At 41.2% G+C, this 26166-nt stretch overlaps 1 protein-coding gene across 1 annotated transcript in view; it reads right to left on the reverse strand.

Annotated features, from left to right (window-relative positions):
- Positions 1 to 560: 560 nt before the first annotated feature.
- The window catches only part of LOC125627295 (uncharacterized protein KIAA1958), a 29143-nt gene continuing 3537 nt past the window's right edge, over positions 561 to 26166 (reverse strand). The window contains exons 2-4 of the mRNA XM_048831249.2: positions 8106 to 8197; positions 6222 to 7443; positions 561 to 2183 (exon numbers count right to left, since the gene is read on the reverse strand). Coding sequence (XP_048687206.1) covers positions 1336 to 2183; positions 6222 to 7443; positions 8106 to 8108 — 2073 coding nt within the window. The 5' untranslated portion in view covers positions 8109 to 8197 and the 3' untranslated portion in view covers positions 561 to 1335. The remainder of the gene's footprint in view (positions 2184 to 6221; positions 7444 to 8105; positions 8198 to 26166) is intronic.

Genomic DNA, 26166 nt, shown 5'->3' on the forward strand with positions numbered 1-26166 from the left:
AAAGGGGTGGAGATTCTGCCATAATGACTCTCCCATCAATACTGCAGGCTAAGCTCTATAACGTAGGAAAGTCAGGAAATATGGGATATACCCCCAAGCTCTGCCACTGGTTAGTTATGTACCTTTGGGCAAGTTAGTTTAGTCCTCTCTTTCAACCCCTATAGAAAGGGAAGAAAAATTCTTACTCCGCTTTGTAAACTACTTTGAGATCTATGGATTAAAAACTGCTATGTACAGGACTGGGTCCTACAATGGGATTCACCCACACAGATCCTCATGCTTGTATGGAATCCCACTGCGGTCAGATGAACTTCATGTGGCTAGATACGTTAGCAGCATCAGCTCCAGAGTACAAATAATTGTTAGTCGCTTGAAGAAAAGTCAATATCTGATTATACTATTATATATTGATAATAGTATAATCATAGTATATCATAGCGATTTGAACAATAGAAATGAAATGATACCAGTACTGGGTTACTGGTTTCACCTTGGAACAGACTGACAGTAATGAAGTAAAATTTTGTTTATTATGAAATGTCAACAATTACGACTGGACATTAAGAAAATACATCTGTTAAACAACTTTTGAACTGAATTACAGAATTTGACTACTGACTCTAATCCTCTACAGACTATGGTTATCGCACAGAGGAAAAGAGCTGCTATAAAACTTTTCAATGCTATTAACTGCATTTGGGGAGTTGGTAACTTACTAAAACACATTCAGAACGTCTCAAATGTAAGAATTTCTTCCTCATTTAGAAAAATAAGAATTGATCTAAACACTTATGTATAAAACATTCTGATTAGCTATGGATTAGTAGCTGGCAACTACGGGTGATCTTTCATCATTCTTCTTTATTCCCAAAGCCAGCTCCACCTGTTTCTCTCTTTACAATAAAAAGATACAGATAAATTACACATTAGACCACAAGCTTGGTTTACAACCAGATCAATTTCTCCCCTCCCCACCTCCACTGAACGTACCTGTAATTCTCAGCCAGGGTACTCAAACACAGGTCCTTTCAACATTAACATTACTGAGCTAATTCAATAGAACATCAACAGTGTTTTAAATCCAGGATTTAGATTTAATTCAGTAAATAGAATGCAAGAATGAATTCTATCCGTGGTCTTTTTCTTGTCCTCCATGTTGAAAATGAAGGTGGTAGTCAATTTAACAACAAAACTTCGTAAGTACTTCGGGCAATCTGCTGAGAAGAGGGGTTCCCTCGCTACCTATTCTAACTGCTGTCATTTTAAACAACTCCAAAACTGATTTAAATCATACTTATACCAAAATAGGCACAGCAGAAATCAAACTGGTAACTCTTATTTCATGGACCTTTTTTCAGATCCTTTAACTTGCTGGACAATGACTTTCATCATTTTCTCCATTTTGGTTTTTGTCAGTGATTTTCTACAGTACCATATTTGGTCCCATATGCAGCACAAAGGTTTAGGAGATAAGTAAAATGGATCACGGTCATGATGCATATCCAATGGCCTTCTCTTAGCATACTCCTTATAGTCCCTGACTGGACAGTTGCCTGGATTATCAGGTTTGGCATAAATACATAGAACTGACTCTTCTGTGCTTGCCTGTGTGTTCAGATCATCTTTCCACTCCAAGTACTCTAATCCCTCCTCATTCTCTTTTAACACAATCTGCCCCCACCACAGATTTGGAGTCTGACTGTGTGTGTTTGTCCCAAAGCCTCGGATGATGTTTACAAGCATTAGGTGCAGAAATCCTTCGGGATGCATTCGACTCAGTATGCCCTTTTTACGAAGATCCTCTACATCTTTATCTGTCAGGTTTTCCAAAATATTCCAATCTCTCTCCCTCTCCTTCAGTGCTAGATGCTGGCATTTTACTTTTAAAGCTTCCTGAGATGCTGTGAACTCAGACCCTTTAATCACACTATACTCATACTTGTGTTCCTTGAGGTATCTGTCTATACTGCTCTGAAAGAAGAATAAAGAGTTGGCGGAAAACTCTGTGCCATTCTGCTTCCTCACTCTAGTATAGAAGGAGGCTAGGTAATTATCAAGGTCTGCAGGTGGCAGTGTGAAGATCTCACGCGTTTCAGAAGGATAATGTGAAGCCAACCAGTCTCTGAACATTTTTATATCACCAATATTACGAATTCTCTTACTCTCCGACTTCTTCAATGTCTCTAAAAGATAAGAGACAACTCTGTGGATAGAAAGAACTACAGAGGCTATCAAAGGCATGTAAGGTGATGCAGAACCATGTTCACCTTCCTTTTTAAAGCATTCAAACATTCTGGGACTACTATAATCCTGCTCCCTTTGTTTTTTGTTTTGCTTTTGTGATCGCATTCTCCCACCCATCCCACTGTTTTTCCACCTGTTGCATCCTGTCTGACGCCTCCGCTATAAGTTCTCTGGTGCAGGGAACTGTCATCTTTGTTATTTTTCTGTGCAGTGCCTAGCACAGTGGGGTCCTGATCTTAACTGGCATTCCTAGGTGATAACATATCAAATATTTAAAAGCTCATAATTCAAGGGGAGCAGGCTTAGGCGTTAATGAAATTTTATACCACTCACTGAAATTATGAAATTCATCCCTATACAGAGAGACATCTTAAGTTATATGCCACACTTAAGACCTCAAAATAGGGCTTAAGGTGGGACTTTAACTTGTGTGTTGGGAAGGGGGTGAATTTCACCCTGTATGATCTAAAAATTTAGATCTAAGGCCACAATCTGCAGCTCTTCCTTATGGAACTAGTCACGTCACTAAGGATTGCATGATTGGACCTGAAATGTGGACTCTGAAACTTGAGCAATCCAAAAAGGGATAGTGCATATAAAAATTCCTCAGATTGCAACTATGGTCATGCGTATATTTTATAGTTAAATAAGGCACAGTAGTGAGTCAAATTTTGTTCTGTTATGCTCAGGCAGTCCCCGGGAAATCAACAGGAGCTGGCCTGTGTGCAGATCTCAGGATGTGGCCCAGTATTAAGCTGCATTTATTTTACATGTTTGATGTGCTGCACAAGCCATTAAACAGAATATACTTCAAAGTGGTCTCCAGCACTGACGCTTCTTTATTAAAAAGGAGCACTCTAGTCATGGAACACAACTGTCAGCTGAAAGTTTGTTCTAGGGGCTGAGAATCAGGAAAAGCCCACTCTGTTTAAAATGGAACAAGTAAAAATATCTCTTAAAAAGGAGTGCCAGGATTCCAGCGGGCTTTATTTCTCAGATTGTTATAGAGTTGTCACATCTATATAGTTCCATGTAGCCTAGGAAGAGAATCACTTATGGTGAAATTCACCCCTATGCAGAGGGCCATCCCAAGGTCTATACATTGCCTAACCCAGGGGTTCTCGAACAGGGGGTTGTGAGGTTATTACAAGGGGGGGTTACGAGCTGTCACCCTCAACCCCAAACCCTGACTTTGCCTCCAGCATTTATAATGGTGTTATAAATTAATAACACTTTTTTATATATTTAAGGGGGGGTCACACTCAGTCTTGCTATGTGAAAGGGGTCACCAGTACAAAAGTTTGAGAACCACTGGCCTAACCCCTCAAGGTGGGATGTAAATGGCTTGAAGAGTAGGGAGAGAGAATGCCTGCCATCAGTTACACAGGCATACATCCTAGGGGGCTTATTGGAATTCCGCTGCTGCTGGATCCTTAGGTAGCACTTGGCAAGGAGGTCTTTTCTTTAGGTGTGGACCTCATCACAGTCATCCTCACCTTTGCTACCTTCAAGCTGGATTACTGTAATGTGCTCTGAGGATGACCCCTTGTTTAAGACCATTTGGGAACAGCAGCTAGTGCAGAATGTAGCTGCCCACCTACTGAGTGGGATTTCTCATAAGTAGCACACTACACCTCAGCCCCATTGAGTACACTGGCCACAGTGGTTTCCAGGTGAAGTTTAAGGTGGGTTTTCAAACCTGGGCAGCCCTTAAATGATTTGTGCTCCCACCCACCTTTCTCTCTCCTCCTATGACTTCACTTCCCACAGGCCATGTTTGATTGCCTTCAGGGTATGCTGCAAAGGTCCATGTGCTCTCCTGTGGGTTTTTTCCAGGTGTGAAGATGTGGGTGGTGAGTGGGGTTCTGGAGCTGATGGCTGTGAATGTCTCTTGTTGGCACTGAGTCATTTGGTACATGATTTTTGGTTTAATTACTATTGTTTCTGCACAGAGAGTATGGATCTACAAACCTAAATGTGGCTGCTCCTTTTTTATGAAAACGATTGCGTGGTCTACTTGAAAAAAGAAATGGTTTGTAAATCAAAAAAACACTGAGACTGCAAGCGAAGGCTGAGATTAAGATAAAATGGCTTATGACTCATTGTTCAGCAAAAACAATTCTTGCATAAATGTCCCCAGGTGAATTCACAGTGGCTCTTGATGAGATACACTATCAAGTCAATTTCAAAAGTACTCAAACAATGTATTCACCAAGTGTAGTCATGCTGCAGATTTTTAGTTGTGTAAAGGCTTGTCTGAACAAACACCCTACCTTAATCCAAATTCACGCTCAGGAGTAGACAAGCCTTAAAGCACTATTCCAGTACTCTGTTCAGTCAAGGAAGAATTGTATCCAATCTTCTGCATCACAGAATCTAACAGCAGGTTTTTTCTGTCTTTGATGTACTAGCTAATTTAGCAGTATGGACATCTACCCTCTACTGGATGAACTGAGAATCATTCAGTCATGTCATAAGCCCTAACAATGGCAGAGATAAAGACTATATTTCTTTTAGCTCAGGTGGCTGGGGATCTGTAACTCAAGAACTATCCATGTTCTATCGTGGCTTGCTGTCACTGTTATATCTCAACAGTCACAATGTGCAGTTTACTGCCAACCATGAAGTCCTAAGGGGCTCTGGCTCTGCCACAAAATCTAGATATACATTTAGTAAGCATCACCCTGAATTTTCACATGTCTCTGGAGAGCCATCAGTCAGATAAAAGGAGTCATCGCACCAAACAATTGTGGAAAATTAATTAAACCTACAATCCCAAATTTTGGGACTGTTTGCCTGAACTTTCAAAAGATGGCTCTATATTTGCACCTGCATTTTTGCATGCATAAAAATCTTTTGCATACAGATCAGGTAGACATCCAGCTGCCTGATATTTATATGAAGCACCGCTTGCAAGCAAAGGAAAATCAGATGCAAATGTATTTGCTCTACTGAATCCTCTTTAAAAACTTGGCCCTTTGCTGCTTACTTGATGGTTTTAATCACTAAATTAAATCAGTATGTAGGTAACTGGCACTAAAAATTCATTAGCCACACCTATGCTAAAATCATAATTGTGCTCCAGATCACTTCTAAAATGAAGCAGATCCAGTCACTAATGGTTCCCAATATTTGGCAAGAAGGATAGTTTAACAGTTAGTACATACAAGAAGAAAATGGATGATGTACAGTGCACAAGGCAGGAACTGTTTTAAAAGCTACTATAATCACATGCCACATTTTAGTTATTCATCAAAGAGCATATTCTAATGAGGAATCTTATGACATTCTCATGTAAAAATGTGCTCTATGCTGACACATGGCATGAATGGCAAGAAGTGAATTTATTTTACAAATAAAAAAGTCTGTCTATTTTTAGTTACCAAAAAATTTTAAGATCCCAAATCATAACAGGATACACAAGACATAAACTTTTTTAACAAATTGCTTTAATATCTTTAGTGCTTTTAAGAAAAGGGGTGAAATTCTGGGATCATTGAAGTCAATGGGAATTTTGCTACTTACTTCAATGGAACCAGAATTTCCCTGCAGTTACTGCACTAAATTGTTTTAAAGATCAGTTCCTCTTTCTCTTTCCTGGGGAGACCTGAGTTCATAACCCTGGTTACAGTTTATTGCAGGGACCACATATTAAGAGGTACAGTGTGTGGTGCTATTGTGGTAAAATCAGTCTAAAATGTTCCAATTTAGGTAGTTGGCTTTAGCCACGCAAATGTATATTATAGGGCACCTAAATAAGTGGCTTGATCTTCGGAAGCGCTGATTGCTTAAGGCTCCTATTATGTCAGTGGGAGATTAGGGTGTTCAGGATCTCTGGCAATCTGGTGCTTTTATTTAGGTGCTCAGATATGGATTTAGGTGGCTAAATGGAGCCACCCAAATTGTAATATTCTGGCTAAAAGAGACACATACTAAAAAAAAAAACCACCCAGGAATAAAACTCCAGAAATCCTTACTTTTGTTTGAAGACACAGGCAGATTGTCCTCAGAGTTTTCATTCTCCAGAGTAGGCAGAGCTAAAGAAATTGCAGCATTCGGTGGTCCTGGCTGTTTGCTCTCCTCAGTAGGTACTTCAGCACGGTTCCCAGCTAGTCCCATTTCTGATGTGGCACACACAGATGGGCACAGCTGGAGCTGCTGATGGACAGCTCCAGGGAATGCAGTGTCATAGAAAGCCAGGAATGAGGGTGGCTCTAACTGGGCCTTTGTTTCCCTGTTGGAAGCAGGAAAGGGCTTTAACTGTTCTTTGGATGCTGTTGATTCACAGGAATTCCCTGCTTTAGAGGTTTTGCTTTTGGACTTTGTAGGATGAAGAGCTGCTAACTTCAAGCAGTTGCTTTCCAGGCTCCTATGATGGCTGTCTTCTAAAGTCTCCTGTAAACAGGGAATTACTGCAGCCTTTTCTTTAAAGACAGAAACTGATGTCTGGTTGGCTGCTCGTTTGCTAATGACCTTACTATCTCTGTGCATTTGCAGTTCTTCCTCAGCAGATCCTTCTTTATTCTGGAATACTCTTTCAGAATCACAATTACTTCTGCATATTTGGTCTCCTGTATCTGTTTCAAATTCTTCTTCATCAGAGATGTCTTGCAGGTCCTCCCTGCTTTCTGGCTCTGCATTACCATGGTCAGTTTTGGCATGATAGTCAGTTGATGGAAGACTCAGCTCTGCAGCAAAGCATGACCTCATGGAGTAGCTGTCTTTCTGAGGAACTACTCCACTCTGCTTTTCTTTTGTCATTGTTATATCAGACATTACACAAAATGTGTCCTCTTTCTTTTGCATTATTTCGGGGGATCTGCTACATGATCCCATGTTAACTGAGTCAGCTTTCTTTTTTTCAAAAGGTGAGGCTACCCTGTATCTCTTTTCACTTAAATTATGTTCCACTGACCAGGAGTCATAGCTTCTGGACCTCTTTTTCTGTTCTGCAGCTTCCTCCCTTTCCTCCTGGCTTCTGAAGTATAATGCCCCACAGGGCCAGTGATATGCATGTCCAGATTCACATATCCATAAAACAGAATTGTCCCTGGTGGGATGTCCCATATTCTGTATAATTTCCAAGCTTGGGATTTGACTGCATATAGTTCCATGAGTATGTGCCCAAGTCACTAAATTAGATAGATCCATGGCAACTGAGCTGACATTGTTGTACATGTCATCACAAATGTTCTCGTTCTGCAAAAGGGTTAGAATTATCTTAAGACACGTAAGAAAAACAGGATGATTTTAGCAACAGTTAGCGGGAGCTGTTCTCAATCCCATCTATTTAAATTTTTAAATATTAGAATAATTAGCTTGATAAAACTTGTGAAACTTTTCAAATGATTTGTTTGAACAGTTTCTTTGCTCAGCTATAAGAGATGGGAGGGAATTTGTGGATGTATTTATTAACCTATTTGATGAATTTCACAATAGACACAACATACAGCTTGCACGTGTATCCTATGATCTGACCCTCAGCTGTAAGCTTGCTATCTTATGAATGGAAGACTCTGTTTCTGAACATGCATGTATTGGGTGAAACCATTCAGGATAGCATTCAGCCAATTTGCCATTCTGAAAATAATTATACCCATTCAAAACTAAAAAATAACTTAATTTATAAATCATCCCCCATGCACCAAGGTGTTCAGTGGCCCTGTACCATAACTTCATAATTGTTTTATATAATATGTATCTAATAAACAAAAATCCTTTGCCCGTTTTCTTACATAAAAATTCCCTGCTGTTTATCCTTGTGAGTGGTTTTGAGTTCATTTTGCATTCACATAAATATATATTTAAGCAAACACAGTTGAATGCCCAGTTATCTATGATGTAATTTAAAGTGTACTCACCATGCTGCTGTTTTTATTTGGAATATGCTTTCAATGGGGGCTCAAGGGATAAATGTCTCCTTTTATTTAAGTAGTCCTTTCTTTCACAGAACCTAAAATAAGTATCATATAGATTTTTACTTTTTTATTTTTGGAGGCAAGTTCCATTCCACTAAACTTTTCAATATTCACTGAGCACAAACTAAATGGTCCCAGGCTGCAAATACTTCACTTATGTGAGCAGTACCATTGAGCTTAATGGGACTACACACAGGAGGAGTTTTTCATGCCAGTTTAAAGGGAAACAAAATATTAATTATGAAAACAGAATTTTTAAAATGTAAATGTTCCTCTGTACTACTGGAAACCTGAACATAATAGCACTGTGATGGGTCTTGTTTAATTCTTCAAGCTGAGGAAAAAGCAGAAAAAGAAATATAAACAGTGAAAAGCAAATTATTAAAAGTTAAATAATTAACATTTAAAGTTGCTAGCTACACAAGTGAGCAATTTTCTGTGTAATTCCTATTTATCTCAATAGACTTAGGTGCAAATTTTAAAAGATTCTTCTGTCTATACATAGGCTCTTTTGAAAATCCTAGCCTTAATTAATTAACACCTGTGTGGTGGGATGGAGAAGAGAATCAGTCAAAGTTACTGTTAGTATGTATGTGGTTGTAGAGTCAAGAGCAGTGGTTCTCAAACTCTGGGTCAGGACCCCAAAGTGGGTCGCGACCCTGTTATAAAGGGGTCGCCGGGGCAGGTGTTAGACTTGCCTGGGCCTGGGGCTAAAGCCAAAGTCCTGGCCTCACTGCTCAGAGCCAAAGCTGAAACCCGAGCCCTACCACTGAGGGCGGAAGCCCAAGGGTTTCAGCCCTGGGCAACGGGGCTCAGGCTATAGGCCCCCCACTTGGGGCTGAAGTCGTTGGGCTTCGGCCCCTCCCTCCCGCCCAGGGTTGTAAAGCTCGGGCGGGCTCCTGGAGTCATGTAGTAATTTTTGTTGTCAGAAGGGGGTTGTGGTGCAATGAAGTTTGAGAACCCCTGGTCAAGAGGGTTTATTCAGGAAGAGCCTGTCTTCATGTACTCTGTCTTGCCTACAATGGCTCTCCCAGACCTGACGAAGAGCTCTATGTAAACTTGTCTCTCTCACCAACAGAAGTTGGTTCAATAAACAGTATTACCTTACCCACCTTGTCTCTACAATGGCTTCAGACAGCCACCCATCTACCAACGCTTGCGGGGGAAACGAGCCATTTGCTTTGATGTTCTACCTCTGGCCCCTTGCTGAACTCACTGGCCTGATTTTGGGCAGCAGGGCAAACAGAGCTGGAAAACCGACACCAAGGAGTGTTGGCTGGATAAAGGTTTTGGGGGCTGTTCAGGGGAACACACCGGCACAGACACACACCCGCTGGGGGGCTGAAGAGGGTAAGCTGTCCTACGTTCACCTTGGAGGATGGAGATGGTAAGTCAGGTGTGTGTATAGACTATTTTACAAAGCCTCTTTCTCTGATGCTTGGTTCCTCCTGTGAAGATTAAACAATACACTTTGGGGTAAGAATGCGGCGGGGTCACTATATTCCCCAGTGCTCACAGACTCCTGAAGGGGTACCGAACCCAGTCGGACTTGCTGGGTAAGCATGGTTGAGGTGCAGAGTACAGTAGCCCAGGGCCTGCTCTGAGAGTGGCAGAATTGCATGATTCCACCGCGCGCAAGCGAAAGGCGTGAGGCCTGACAGCTGTGGGTGTGCCCTCAGAGAGGGTTCAGAGGTGCAGCTAGCCCTGTAGTTGTGACATCCTGTACCCACAAAAAGCAGGTAGTGGGAGGGCGCTGGGAGAGCCTGGGGAGGGGTTGGCAGAGACAGACAGAGGAGCTGGGGACAGAGGGACAACTGGAGGGAGTCTGGGGCATCTGGGGGAGGCGAGAGGGTTACTGGGAGAGTGACCCTGGATGCGGGGGCAGATCCTGCTCCCCCTTGTCACCCTGTTCCCTCCCCGCTGCCTGGCCCCGGCCTCCTCCCCTCTGCCCCTCACCTCCCTCACAGGGGCACACGCTGCCCTGCCAGCCTCCTGCACCTCCACGCTGGCTTGGCTGGCCCCAGCCCGGGGAAGCAGGGGCGAGCAGGCCAGCTCAGATGCTTGCGATTCCTCTGTCACAGCATCCCCTGGCAGGCGGGAGGAGGAACTGCGGGGGAGCGCGCCGAGCCTGGCACCAAGCTCTGGGGAGGAGCCATTGGAGCCGCCACATGGGATGGATGTCATGCTGTCGGCCTGAGATTTGGCGCAGCGTGGGAACCGGTCCAGCACGAGGGACAGCAGTGCAGGCTTCCCCACAATACCCTGCAAATGTGCCTCAAACATGACCTGAAGGGAGCCCATGGAAGATGAGGGGGTAGCTCCATCTTATTCAGTCGTTGGCCTGTCCCTTGGGACTGCCCAGCGAGGGGCTTTAGTGCTGGCGAGGATGAGCGTTCTGTGATATATGGGCATCTGCCCGCTGGGAACTGGACTGAGATCTACCAAACTTCTAACCAATTTTTTTTTTTTTTAAATTGCTGCCCAAATCCTATGGGGCCAAGCACCTCAAAAAGTGAGTAATAGAGACACACTTTACCAATGTACAACTTCCAAATAACTCGGTTTTGATGCTCTCGCAGTCTAAGGCTCTGAACTAGCAAGGCACTGAAGTGCACATTAAAGTTAAGCATGTGCTTAAGTCCCAGTGACTCAAAAATTAAGCATGTGCTTTGCTGAATTCAGGGCCTAAATGAGGGACAGATCAAAAACAGTGAGAGAAATTTTAAATATACTGTGCCGAAAGCCCATCGTCATAAGGGGGAAGGCGGCTTTAAAAATGGCCTAAAACAATTAATCAAAAATAATGAGGGAGATCTTGTTCCAGATGATGGGGACTAGGGTTAATAACCAAATGACAAATACCTGAGAGGAACATTGAATGAATCTGCAGCAGCTCAGCAAGGTAAGGACAGCTCTCACAGGAAGGGAAACAAAAGTGCCACGGGTGCCTGTCTGCAGCTCCCCAGCACTCGGTCACATAACAGGGTGTCCCATTTAAAGAGACAGTGCCAGATCAAATTCTCTCTTGCCAAATTTATTTTACCGCCTAACAGGGAATTGGTAATAATCAGGAGAACTCTTCCTGCTTAGGCGGGAAAAGTCCATTATGTTAGCAATGCTATATCATTGCCCCACTGGGTCCCCTTGTAAAGCTCTTTTGCACAAATGTATCTCACTAGTGTGTCTCTCCAGCTTTTCCTGTTTATGGCTTTCCAATGATGATCGGGATAGCTTTAGCCTGGAATAATGTTTCTAACTATGCTGGGCATTTGAACCACATGTAAGGCTAAGATTTTCAAAGGCGCTTGAGGGAGTTTAGGTGCCCATTCCCACGAAAATTCATTGGCTCCTTTGAAAAGTACTGCCTAAAACATTTTAGCTGAAACCATGTTTCAACTGAGTCTTATACCACTTCAGCCAATGTACTTTGAACCCAGGGCTTGTCTTAATTTATGGCAGGCATTACACTGAGCCAACCATGATTCTTGTCCCATTCTTGCCTATGGGTCTGTTCCTGTTCCCATGGATGTCAGTGGGAGTTATGACACTGACTTTAGTGAGTAGTTTCCCCCCTAAAGGGCTGCACTATCTGGACAGAGCAAAAGGAACTTCCACGTCAATACTTTGGCATTTACAATTGCTGTGGAGCAAGGGTAATAGAAACAGAAGCTTTGCCTGGTCATAAAGCATGGAATTATAACTTGGCAGCTGAACTTCTTGATTGCCATCATGTCCTTCTCGAAATTGGCCCTTTTGATCTCCCTCTGTCTGTAAGCATGTCTTCCCTTTCCTGATCTCTCCTAAAAAGTCCTTTTATTTTGATACTTCGCTCCTAATGAAACTCCAGTGACCAGCTATAGTATCTTCATTGTCCAGTTCTGCTCTGATGTTGGTGTCAATCTGGAGTAACTCCATAGAAATCAATGGGGTTGCTCTGGATTTACACCAGTGTAACTGAGAAGAGAGCTCTGCCTTTACAGTGAAATATTTACTAAATGAGTCAGATCCTCACCTGTTATTAATCAGCATAGCTTCATCAAAGCCAATAGAGTCACCCCAGTGCACCTCAGATCTGGCCCAATGCCTTTTTTTTTTTTTTTAATCTTTATAAATAGCAGTTGCTGCTTCAGTATCTCTGTCAGTGTGAATAATGGGGCACTTTAATGATATTCCAGCAAGCACTTCCATCTGATGATGGACTTGAGTCTGAACAGGATATTCCAAAGTTTTAAGGTAAATGCTCTCTTCAGATGAAATGAGCAAGGGTTAAAACTACAATTAAATAAACTCCACCCTCACCAAGAAATGAATTTACATAAAGAAAAAGAATGAACCTTCTTACGGCTATAAGAGTCTGCTTTCTTACAGTCCTAATCTGAATAATTGAACAGTCAAGATGTCAGTTTCTTATCTGATAACTTTTTCCACTCGGTATTAAATATGGCTGACAGGTTTCAGAGTAACAGCTGTGTTAGTCTTTATTCGCAAAAAGAAAAGGAGTACTTGTGGCACCTTAGAGACTAACCAATTTATTTGAGCATAAGCTTTCGTGAGCTACAGCTCACTTCAGCTTATGCTCAAATAAATTGGTTAGTCTCTAAGGTGCCACAAGTACTCCTTTTCTTTTTGCAAATATGGCTGAGTGTCCCTAGCCTCTGTTTACCAGCAGCTGGGAGTGGATGACATGGGATGGATCACTTGATGATTCCGTCTGAAGCACCTGGCATTGGTCTGACCCAGTATGACTGTTCTTATGTAAGATAATTTAGGCTTGGCATTTTCCAAGGGCCTAAAAGCAGTTCTGCAGAAAAAGACCGGGGGATTACAGTGGATGAGAAGCTGGATATGAGTCAGCAGTGTGTCCTTGTTGCCAAGAAGGCCAACAGCATATTGGGCTGTATTAGTAGGAGCATTGCCAGCTGATCGAGGGAAGTGAATATTCCCCTCTGTTCGGCACTGGTGAGGCCACACCTGGAGTATTGCATCCAGTTTTGGTCCCGCCACGACAGAAGGGATGTGCTGGCTGCCCTTCCCGCAGCCCCCATTGGCCTGGAGCGGCGAACCGCAGCCAGTGGGAGCCAAGATCGGCCGAACCTGCGGATGCGGCAGGTAAACAACCGGTCCGGCCCACCAGGGGCTTTCCCTGAACAAGCTGCGGACCGGCTTTGAGAACCACTGGTCTAGACCATCCCTGACAGGTGTTTGTCCAACCTGTTCTTAAAAATTCCAAATGGTGAAGATTCCACAACCGCCCTAGGCAATTTATTCCAGTGCTTAACCACTCTGACAGTTAGGAAGCTTTTCCTAATGTCCAACCTAAACCACCCTGGCTGCAATATAAGCCCACTGCTTCTTGTCCTATCCTCAGAGGTTAAGAAGAACAGTTTTTCTCCCTCCTCCTTGTAACAGCCTTTTAACAACCTTTTATGTACTTGCAATAATCCATCTTCCATTACTGAAGAACTGGAAGAGGGATGCAGGATGTCAAAGTGCATTTCTCAAGGATATTAAAGCAGTATTGTCAACTCTCAAAATTTTCAAAAATCTCATGATATTTTTGATCTTCCTTAAAGCACCAGCTTCTGGAGTCGTGTCCTCAGCTTTAATTTATTTAAATAAATTTCAGTCCTTATGGTTGCAGAAAAACACTTGAGCTCAAAAGGCAAAAAACAAACAAACCCCAAAATCACGATTTAAAAAAAATGATGCATTTTGGGGGCTTGACTCATTATTCTTGAATGCTGGGGTTGGCAATCCTGCAGTAGTAATTGTTTTCTGACTTAAATTTAACTTAAAGGTGTGTTTTGTATTTAACAATTTAGGTGGCAAAGTCTTGCTGAAATTTACAGCTGAAGAAACCTGTAAATTAACAGATCTCCACCAGAGGCTGCTACATTGTTAATAATAATAGTGAAACCTGGCTAGGAAGAGCCAATTGATTTCAGTCCTATTTTAGTCTCTCACTCAATCCAGACAGAAAGCATTCCCTTTGTGCAGGGTAGGCTGACTTAAAAGAGTGTTTACACATCTCCCTTTGGCGTAGGCCTAACAAGGAAAGCAATGTCCTGATTCTGATTCAGAGAAAATCTTACTACTAATCCGTGGTCCACTCTTCCGCTAAACGTAAACTTTGCAAGGGTGAAAATACCCTCCTAAATACTGTTCTCCATAGCTGCAAAAAACCACCCAACTACACACATGAAGTACCAAACACACCAAAAATAGCATTATATTAATATAAAGTCCTAGACTTAGCTTTCTTGGCTGCTCAGCAATGCTGACTTTTAGCATTAAGATTGCAAGCTTCTTGCAATCTTAATGCTAAAACTACAGTGCAATTCTAGGTTGACTAATAGTGCTGTTCCTCTGAAAAGTGTTATTTTAGATTAATACAGAAACATCTCCATTTATAATCCTTGTATGTGATGGGTTTGTATCTTAGTTCTTTTGAATCTGGCTGAAACTTGGCATAAAACTTCCTCAGTCTAAGGCTGCAGATTTTGTCCCTTAAAAAAATCCCTTCTGAATTGGGATAGTATGTGTGTGTATATATAATTCTGTCTTTCTCTCTCTATTCTATATAGAATTCCAGGTATTGCTAAGCAAATTTTTTTTTTCAAAAATTCATCTAAAAATAGTGAAGTAACACAGGCCACTTCCCTAGTAATCTATTAAAAAAATTAAACAGTGCTTTATATTGGAGAGAACACATTTCAGTGGTTAAGGGACTAGAGTGGGAGCAATTGGGCAAATTTACTTTTCTCCACCCCACTCTGTGCTTCACTTTCCCTATATGTAATTTGTGGGTGATACCCTACCATTTTAAGATGCTTTGAATAAAGAGTGTTCTGTTAGTTATTTAGTGGGGAAGATGTGCCTTGTAACAAACCTCTGTTTTTTCAGTGAGACTTTGCCACCTAAATTGTAAAATACAAAACACATCTTTCAGAGTAGCAGCCGTGTTAGTCTGTATCCGCAAAAAGAACAGGAGTACTTGTGGAACCTTAGATTATCAAATGTATTTGATTGTAAGCTTTCATGGGCTACAGCCCACTTCATCAGATGCACAGAATGGAACAGATAGTAAGAAGATATATACACATACAGAGAACATGAAAAGGTGGAAGTTGCTATACCAACTCTAAGAGGCTAATTAATTAAGATGAGCTATTATCAGCAGGAGGGGGGGGAAAACAACATTTTTGTAGTGATAATCAAGATGGCCCATTTCAGACTGTTGACAAGAAGGTGTGAGGATACTTAACATGGGGAAATAGATTCAATTTGTGTAATGATCCAGCCATTCCCAGTCTCTATTCAAGCCCAAGTTAATGGTATCTAGTTTGAAAATTAATTCCAGTTCAGCAGTTTCTGGTTGGAGTCTGTTTTTGAAGCTTTTCTGTTGCAAAATTGCCACCTTTAAATTGGTTCTGAGTGACTAGAGAGGTTGAAGTGTTCTACTGAATGCATCTGATGAAGTGAGCTGTAGCTCACGAAAGCTTATGCTCAGACAAATTTGTTAGTCTCTAAGGTGCCACAAGTACTCCTTTTCTTTTTGTTCTCCTACTGGTTTTTGACTGTTATGATTCCTGATGTCAGATTTGTGTCCATTTATTCTTTTGCATAGAGACTGTCCAGTTTGGCCAATGTACATGGCCGAGGGGCATTGCTCCAAGATCACCAAGACGCTTCAGCAACCCTCTCACAGGGCAACCATAGCCTTTGGACAACAGTACAAAGGCCTCATAACACATGGAGTGATAGGAAAGTCTTGGAATAAATAGGGAAGAAGGGGGGGGGGTTGCTCACTGTCCTTTAAAAATGACACAGCAGCTTTCCTATGTGCTGCTGGCATGATGCAGGAGTGAAATGGGAAGCAGAAAAGAAGGCAGCTTCTCCAGACTCTGGCCAACATTCTCAAAAGTGTGAGGGGAGTTGCCCTAACAGGAATTTTTAGTTATTAAAATTTTAGTTAGACTTTTTAGTGTCAAAATTGCCTGAGTACATAATGCTGGATGCGGTTTTCAACAGTACCCTGAGAAATTCCATGTTTGGGGGCATTTCTATTCAAACCAAAGGTGCGTATTCACTTATGTAACTAATCACCTTACATATGTGAATTAGGCCTAGATCTTCAGTGGTGAGCAAGGCTCCTGAAGATCTGCCTTTCTATCTTCCCCCTTCAGCTCACCACAGATGTGCTGGTGGATGGCTTCACGTGTGAGCCTATGCATCTGTATGACCCATGCCTCAGTGAGGGTGAAGAATGTCCTATGAAACTGAAAGACCCTCTTAGGAGGGTACAAACTCTTCTACCTCTGATCCTTTGCTTGCCATCTACTTTCCCTGAGATGTCTCATGATATTCAGCCCCAGTGTGGTTAGACACTGTCCCGCCTACCCCTTGCCTCTTCTAGCTCTACCTGAATCTCAGCTCTGCCTCTCGTTCCCTGAGCTAATCTACAACTTCCTCAGTAAATCCAGTCTGTCTTTCTTTGTCCATTCACGTCTGTCCCTCTGTTGTGTGGGTGGGGTGGCAAAGGAGAGGGTCCTCTCACTGTGATGTCTGTTTTCAGCTTTGCACAGACTGCACAGTAGCCAATGAGCGACTATTGCTCAAGAACCTTAACCTGCATTTCCTGATTTAGAGCTTGTCTGCAGAAGAGAGTTGAACTAGTTTAATCATGAGATGAATTTAAACTAATGGAGTTATATCAGTGCAAACTCCTGTGTGGGCACTCTTATTTTGGTTTTAATGTTTTGGGAGGGTTTTGGTTTTTTTCAGTTTAGCTTAAGATGATTGGGAGCAGGTTTAAATAAACTTGAAAACACTTAAATTAATGTCCATACAGGGATTTGCACCACTTTAATTAAATCACTTTTTGAAACTCTAATTTAAGCTAAACAGGTATAATCTTCCAATGTAGACAAGGCCTAGTTGTGTCTCTGACGTGACTGCCTTTGAGCACCTGCACCAGCCCTTCAGTGTCCCAGGCCCTTCTGAAAATACAGTTTGGCCATTCATTCTTCTGCCCACAAACCAACCCAACCCTCCATTTGGACTGCTTCAGCCAACAGGCTCACTGATAACAATGGCACAACTAAAAACCAATTTCAAAAATCACCCGGGCACTCTGCTCAAAAGGCTATTTGCTTTTAGAAACACAGGCCTTATTTGTTACAGGGGCTGGATTGTAATCAGAGGGATGCTCTTCTAAACCTTTTTGTTTCTTTTATGACCACTTGTGAACTTAAGTCCTCACGTATGAAGCCTAGAGAGAATCTTGCTGACTGACTTTTTATTGTTGCTGAAGTATCTGACCAGCTTACAAGTACAGAAGTAAATGTAGTACTATTATAAAATGTAGCACTATTTAAATATAACTCTTACGGTCTGATTTTAAAGTAATTAAAGAAAGGAAATTCAATTAAACTACATTTAAAATAAACTAAAATTAAATCATCCTCCTGGAGAAATATTGTAGCAATATTGTAGCACTGGCAAGGGCATCATTTTCTGAGAAACCTGCAATACATGGGTACTATGAAGTCAAAGACAGATATACACTTTATTAAAGATACCTTTTTGTTTTTTTGGTTTAAATTGTTAGTTATGGTTTCAAAGTTTAATCTCACTGATCTATGCTGTGCCTGCAGAACATGCACAAGCATGTAATGGTGTATGCAAACTAGGAAGCTGATCTTACAAATGACAATTGTGCATACACGTACCCAGACTTAATGATGCAATTACCTAGTTTTGCGAACATGGATTAAGCCCTTATGACTGACATTTCAGGCCCAATTCTGTAAGGTATTAAGTACCTCCTGCATGGTGCTATCTGTCTTTATGTTTGCAGTATACTCATTGCCATAGTATCTAAGCATCTTAAACATTTGAAAGGATATTATGTTGTTTGTCATTCCTTTGGCTGTTTGAAGTCTGAGTGCCCCCAGTTCTCACTGACTTTAGCATCTTGCAGGATCAGTCCTTTTGTCCTCAATATTCTTTTAATGCTCTAAATGCTTTTAATAGGCAGCAGAATCGGAAATATGCACTACACTAACTTCGGATGAGTTGAAAATTCAACATAAACTAAATAACAGCAATTATTCCTGGCATGAGGCAAGCAGCAGCATTCACTTTCAGAGACGAGCTGGAAATGTGAAAATAATTTAATGTGAATATATGGTCAGCCTCTCTTGCATTAGACCCACTGTTTAATTTATTTATGACACAAGCCATTTCTCTTAATGCACTTCCATGTAGATAGTTCAAGTAAGAGTAATGATAGTTTAATTATCAGACCAAGACTGGAACATTTGTTCTCAACATTTTTCAGCTGAAACATAAGCAAATCCTCACGGTACAACAGAAACATCGCGTAGCTTTGGGAACGAAGCACCACTGTGTTTTTCCATGACATTACATCCTTCAGGAACATATGGGCCGGCAAACAGAAGACTCCAGCTGCATAATTATGGCACTGACAAACCAATTGAACCTCAGCAGCTGCCACTGGGGAGGTTTAATTCATTCCTGGTATTCTTGCCTTTTAAACTTAAGTGCCACTAGAACAAACACATCTTTGATCCAAGTAGGAAATCACTTGGAGCTTGATGTTTAATAGAGTTTAAGATCTGGGAAAATGATGTCTTGATTAGCCGGTGTGACAATGCAGGACTCATGGCAGGCATGGTATACGCAAGAGTTTGGTGTCTGAACTCTATTACTCTTTTGGACATACTTGAGTATATATGTTACTATGTCAATACAGAGATGATTACAATAATACTTTGTGTTTCATTAGCACATGCACTGAGCATCCCTGACTCTGCAGGGAAGCTTAAAGGAGCTATACAACTCTCACAACAGTGCCAGCTGACTGCTTCCAAACAGGGCGAAGACCTCTCTGTAGCCTGGACAATAGAATGAAGGGGGCTGGCATAGACCACCCCACCCACAACTCCCTGTGGGGACCACTTAATTTCTCCTTTTATCTCCCATGGCAGCTCCACAGGGCTTACAGCCTCAGGCTTACAGCAGCCTCCCATAGGACTTGTACAAGGAAGAGAGAGGGCACCAGGATCCCAGTCATCAGGTGGGCATGGGAGATCACTGGCATGAGCTCCCCACCCCATCCAGGAATTTATGGGTCTACTCCATGCCCTTTCTATGCCTGCCTAGCCATCCTCAGGATTACTCAGGGCAGTACAGAGCCCCAGTGTGCAGGGTACAGAGCACCCCTGCCATTTACTCTTGCAAAAGATGCTGTCAGTATTTATCCCTAAGAGAAAGGCGATCCGACTTCATTTTGATGGAGTGTAGTTTTTGCACACAACATAAGGATGATTCAGTGTGTTGCATTAGATAATTCAGTAACTTATGAGATGCTTAGATACTATGTGATGAGAGAGCATATAAGTACATTAAATAAATGGGAGACCTCCTCTGATGGAACTAAAGTGTCTGATCGTAACTTTGTTGATATAATTTCATGGCAAATATTAAATAGCCATATGAGGACTCTTCACACAGCTGTGTAACTATGTAGTGTGTGCTCCAGGACGTGCATTATAACTTGCAATCTTAGAACTAAATCCTACCCAGAATGAATCTGGTGGAGGGGGGGTAGTGGTGAATTGCCAGCTACACGTTCAGCATGAAGTTGTTCTGCCCCACCAGGGCAGGATGTCTCCGAACACATGTTGTTGCTGATGGCAGCATATGATCTACTCAGTCAGAACCTAGCCTACCCCTTTTCCTGCATACCACACCCCTGCAGACCACAGTACGCAGCCTTGCGTGTTATGGGTGAGTTATGATAAAAATGTAATTAGGATAAGGAAGGGCAGGATTTAGCCCTAATGCCACAGCAATGGAATGTGCATTTGCAAACCTTGCAACAGTGTAGTTATTGAAAATCTAATAAATCACATCCATAAAAAGACCAATAATGATTCAGTGAATACAGTCAAGAGAAAACTTATCCTCAGAGTTCATTCATTAGAACAGTTCATCAGTCTCTGGTTGTGAAACATATTAAGAAAGGTGCCAGTACTCTCCTTCTGAAAGGACAGTATCAAGCGTGTATTTTTAAAAATAAATTTCACTTACCTCTTGCGTTTTAACAATATTCCGCCTACATACTTGAGGCATCATTTTAAAAAATCCTAAATACATAATGTTTTCAAAGGCTGCTTCAGAAATGCTGATAAGAAAGTTCCCAATCAAGCCATGATTGATCAAATTCGTTGGAGGATTTAAATTTAAAAGAGATGGAACCAAGTTCTTCTCCTAATTAGTTCAACTAAGAGCAGAATTTGGCTCATTCTCAGGGCAAATTTTGACATCTTTACACAAGATAGTGAGTAGCTTGCAGATATGTTTGTCTATAAAGGCACAAAATAAAGAAATTCTCTGTACAGGGCCCCAGTTTCATTTACATTTGCTGCATTCAGATCTTGAAATTCGCCTGTTGTAGTCATCTAGCGTCTGTGTAATCCCCAGTTAAACAGCAGATGCAATGGGTGCTGACCTGCTGTCACAAGCACACAGGTGATGAGCTAGCATTTCGGTGAATGATACTGCCATCTGACAGGTGAGAGATGGAGAACCCGAAGAAACAATGTATGAGCTTTAACTCTGAGTTGCGTTATCCTTCTCAGTGGTGGCCAGATGCTGTTTCATCTACCACTCTGATCACTTTCACGCTGTCAGCTTGTGCATTCAAGTGTTGAAATAATTAATACACCTCCATGGCCTGCTAAGAGGTTTGGGGAAAACTGGGTTCTCAGAATGATTGAGAACAAACAAGCCTAGGGTTCTGGGGCTTGAGTTTCTGCAAGATACACAGAGACACTGGGATCCTAACCTGCACCAAGACTTTCCTTTATTTAAAAAAAACCCAAAAACTGGCACCATCATTAGAGGGTACTAAAACTATAATGGGTGTAGGGAAATGGACCAGAATGCTCTTTCATTTTTAACAGATTTGCAGCCATGTGTAAGTGACTGAACTGTGCTAATCTTTAATTGAAGAATTGCCTCCTGATAAAATGTCTAGCAATGCAGCTATGCAAAGGAGAACAGAAAGAAAAATGATGTTTATTGCTCTGCCTTAGGATAGTACACTGAGATGTGCTTGCAAGGATGGATGTTTGTATAAATAAATGTTCATTCTTGACTGTGGAATGCAAACTATGCTGCGGGGTTGGAAACAAACCACTTTGTAAAGCTGAGGCCAGGGTAAGGGAAAGACACAGGGATTGCAGGGGAGACATTCACATTCATTTTTAGCAACTTAGAACAGTTTCTCAAGCATTTTTGACATTTTTAATTATGCTGTGGGGTCTATTCCAAGAACAAAAGTCATGCTTTTTCAGGGGACTAAAGGGTAAACAATTAAGAAACTTAATGCAGATCAACCTAACCGTGGTTTTACTGGTTGTGGGATGGGAAACCTAGCTTCAGCACAACTTCATAGCTCATGCTTCGTGGACAAATGGACTTCAGATGCGTTGTCTAAATCATGTGCAAGGGATAGTTGATTCCTAGGGAGCTAGGGCCCAATCCTGCAAACACTTTCTACTGGGATAGTAACTACTACTAAGAGTAGTCCAATTGCATTGAACAAGGCAAGGAATGGATGAGTTCATGCTGTTGCTATTTGATCAGAGAATTTCCTGCAAGGCTGGGAAGCAACACATTGCTATGTTTATATTGGCCAAGTTAGGACCTGTTACTCTGGAATGGAAAAAGGCAGAAACTAAATTTTTTTTTTTTTTTTAGACAAAATACTTAATTCTGCTGAAAGGCATTTCCACAATTTAAAAATCACAGAAGCCACAGGTTTTTTTTATGTTCATGATTTTCTACTAACCTTGCTGGCGCACCTTTCATAGTTATACCATTGACAAGGGCGTGATGAAATATCCACCCACCTTCCTTACTGAAGAAAGACCGGGAATTAGAATATAGTGTATATAATATAAAAATATTATAGTTCCTTCTATTTGGCCTGACTTTGGTTAGGACTGGCACTGGAGCAGAATGCGCTCCCATTCATGACCGAGTACAAATATTACTAAATAGTAAAGGAGCGGTTTTGCGCACACACACCTGCTCTAAGTAGCTGAAGTATGTTTGATATATACCACATTTTGAGTGCTAATGAATAGAAGACAAGAATAGAATACAATATATTCTATTACAGTTAATGGAAAGTCACAGAGGAGGTATCCAGCTCTTGTGCATGAATCAGTCATTAAGGGTATGAATTATTCAGTGATAATCCACACAGCATGTGCTATATGCAAACTCAAAAGGGGCCATATCCCTAACCCAACAATCCTATTGTTTAATTTCCTTCAGCACATAACAGATGTATGACAGGCAAGTAAACAGGACTATTCAAACAAAATCATGGGAGAAGCATACATAGGAGCAAATTGCTTTGTAGCAACAAGGCATTTTTTGAAAGAGTTGAGACGCTGCAGGCTGGAGAGAACACTACTGTAAATTGGGTCACCATTGCAAGGCCAGCCTCTAGAATAAGACATTTTTTTTGCCCAAGGTAGCTTTCCACAACACAGTTACAGGATTCCACTAAGATGAAAAACTGGGAAATAGTTTTGCAGGAAATTAAGAGTGTGAGGATGGAGATGAGTTAAAATTATGAAAACAAAATTAAAAAAAAAAGAACAATGTCAAACAGAAGAGTTATACTGGTCCATATCTAATATGAAAACCAATATCTCTATGATCTGGACTAGTCAATAATAAAATTAATTCCTGTGCACATAACCTTGCTGCCATTTATTAAAATAATCAAAAAGTCATTGGGCCAGATACCTCCTGTAATTTCATTTTCTTCAATGCCATTATCCTGTGGATGAATTTGGCACATCATATCTTTTTAAATGTCCTATTTGCATGCATTGAAAATTACTGGATGAAATTAAGAAAAGGTTTTGGTTCTAGTGCACTAACGAATAGTACCATTAAATTTGGATCTATGGAATTATTTTAATTTCAACACACAAAAAAGGATACTGAAACCCAGCCTGAAGAGGGCATACTAATGATCCCAAAGCAACATTGTGACAGTCTGGCAATATTACCCTTTCATAACATTGAAATCAACATTCACAGTTCCAACCTAACTTGGAGGGGTTCTGACCAAACATTAGATCAACCCACTCAGAAACTTAGAGCTGAGTGGTAGAAGAAGTTCCTGAATTCAATAACCAGGAAATGGCTGGTTCATTCTGCAAAGGAAATGAGTCACCCAAACGCATCCAAGAGGAGCAATGAAGACAGGAAAGAGCTGAAATAACATGAACTGATAAAGACTGGAATAGCATAGACCAGTGGTTTTCAACCTTTTTTTCATTTGCGGACCCCTAAAATATTTTCTATCGATGTACGGACCCCTTTGGAAATCATAGACAAAGTCTGCGAACACCACAGGTTGAAAACCACTGTTCTGTGGTAATGACAGCCTTTCATAGCCCGCTTAGACGTGGTCTGCAGACCCCCAGGGGTCTGCAGACTACAGGTTAAAAACTACTGGCTTAGACAGATAGCACTCTCTCAGTTTGTAATAGATTAAAAAGAGGGAAAGAGAAATAATCACTAGATTCTGTAATTAAACATGGAATTTTCATTCGTTCAGTTTTATGCATACAAATTATATCTAGGTTTGATTTGACACAGTTATCACATTAAAATCCAAAAACCAAAATTTATAATGGAAACACTGACAGACATTTCATGAATAGTGCTTGGGTAGTACAATACTTAAGGCCCTACTTGAATTGTGAGATGATTGTCAAAAAATTACAGCTGAGTTTTGGACAAACCTTGGAAAATTGGAGAAAAGTAATAATGGACCTTATTATTGGGGTAATAAAGTCTATTATTACTTTTCTATGATTTTCTACTGTAGGCCACTTGGGGCTGAGAGCCAGGGATCCCGCTGTTGGCTACCCAGGGCTCAGATTGGGCGGCCAGGGCTGAGTGGGGACTTCTGCTGTCAGCCACCTGGGGCTGAGAGTGGGGGCCTGGGCCTAAGAGTGGGGGCTTGGGGTTGACAACAGGGGCTCCCGCTTTCAGACTCCGGGTGGCCAGGGCTCCCACTGTCAGCTGGCAGGGGCTCCTGCTGTCAAAATTGCGGTGGAAGCCTAATATTGCGGAATCCACAATTTCCACAATATTGCAAGTTAAGTTGGGCTTTGGCAATGCTATTATTAACTGATCCCTGAAAGACAAGTAGCAGGAAGTACCAGCATTTGGCTGTGGCAACAAAGCAATTCCATTATAAAAGTCTATTTTAGGGAGTTCTTAACCTAGTTATAAAAAATTCACTCCTCATTGAAACTTAATATCAATTTAAAGGTCTCAATTCCAAACCCAATTTATTTAGTAATACACTGTTGCGACTTGTAAGATACAGTTACAGAATGCAAGCCCACTAATTGAATTTATTTTCATTCTTAATGCTTCTGTATCCCCAAACTGTTTGAACCAAAGGGGAAAATCCCCCAGTTTCTAACTACCTAGGTTGCTTCTGAATCCGTATCTGAGAAATATGTTAAAAAAAAAATATCAAACACAACGGGAATTTTAGCAGGACTGACAGCAATACAAAGATACTTATACAATAGGGAGTGCTCTCTCCACTAGGTCTATCCAGCCTAAGGATTCCCAGAGCTGCGCTGTGATATCATGAACAATGCACAAGAGAATGTTCTGGCATCTTAAGTTGCTGTAAAAGTTGCAAATTTTGTTTAAAACAAAACAGCCATGTTAATTGCAGGTCACTTTTAAAAAATAAGGGGACTATGTTTTGCCATTTGGCAGAAGGACAGAAGTGCCTTGGGGATGATTTTAAAAAAGTCGAAGGCCTCATTCCTTCAAATACTTGCAAACACGCATCCGCACTGGTGCACACTCTCCCACCCCCATTTACTACTGTGACTAGTTCCATTGATTTCAATGAGACTAGTCACAGCAGTGAAGTTATACAAATACATGTTTGCAGGATCAGGACCCAAGAAACTATTATAAACAAGGAAAAATAGAAAGTGACTGTTTTTTTCAATAAAAAATTATTTAGCATATTATTATTGTGTACAGTATATTTGAACACAGACGACCTTCTTGGAGAGAGAAGAATTGTTTGTTTTCATTTATCTTGAAAAGCAGAGCAGCTGTCAGGAAAGCAAGGTCATGAGGGCTGCTGGTTTTCACAGAAAATAACTGCATGGAAAAATTACCTGCACAAAGCATTTTCAGCTTGAAAACCATTTTAAAAAATACAGAGAGAGAGAGAAGCAGGGAAAGTTTCTCTGATGAAGTGAGCTGTAGCTCACGAAAGCTTATGCTCAAATAAGTTTGTTAGTCTCTAAGGTGCCACAAGTCCTCCTTTTCTTTTTGCGGATACAGACTAACACTGCTGCTACTCTGAAACCTGTGCAGAATGTGTTAAGCTCAACAGAAGATAACACATACAGTAAAGGTTTTAAAAGGGGAAAAAAAACTGGGTGTGTCTCCCAAAGAACCTTCAACCGCAGGGCTGGGGGTCAGGGAGAAGCTCTGTAAATCAGGCAGGGCTCCCTGCTGGCTTGTACAAAAGAGGCTGAATCATGCTGGAATTTAGCCCATTTTCAGTTGGGTGGCTGTTTTTTGTTTTTGGTGGAAGGAAGGTGAGGCAAGTCCTTTTTCCATTGTTTCCAAGGGAATGGATTTTTTTTTAAATGCATCATGTTCGCTCCAAAGAAAAATTGCATATTACCAGATGGTATATTTATTAAATGCACTAATTTTCTCTGTCAAAAGGAAAAGACATGATAAAAAAAGAACTTTTAAAAATTAACTGAGTAACTTTATTACCTGAGCAACACCCTTACCAGTGCACACAGGACTGAACAAATGAGTAGCTGAGTAACCTAGGACACTTCAAAATCAGACTTCCTTTTATGTTGTCCACAATCAAGTGCTG

The sequence above is a fragment of the Caretta caretta genome, chromosome 25 (genome assembly GCF_965140235.1).
Source record: "Caretta caretta isolate rCarCar2 chromosome 25, rCarCar1.hap1, whole genome shotgun sequence".
Lineage (NCBI taxonomy): Eukaryota > Metazoa > Chordata > Testudines > Cheloniidae > Caretta > Caretta caretta.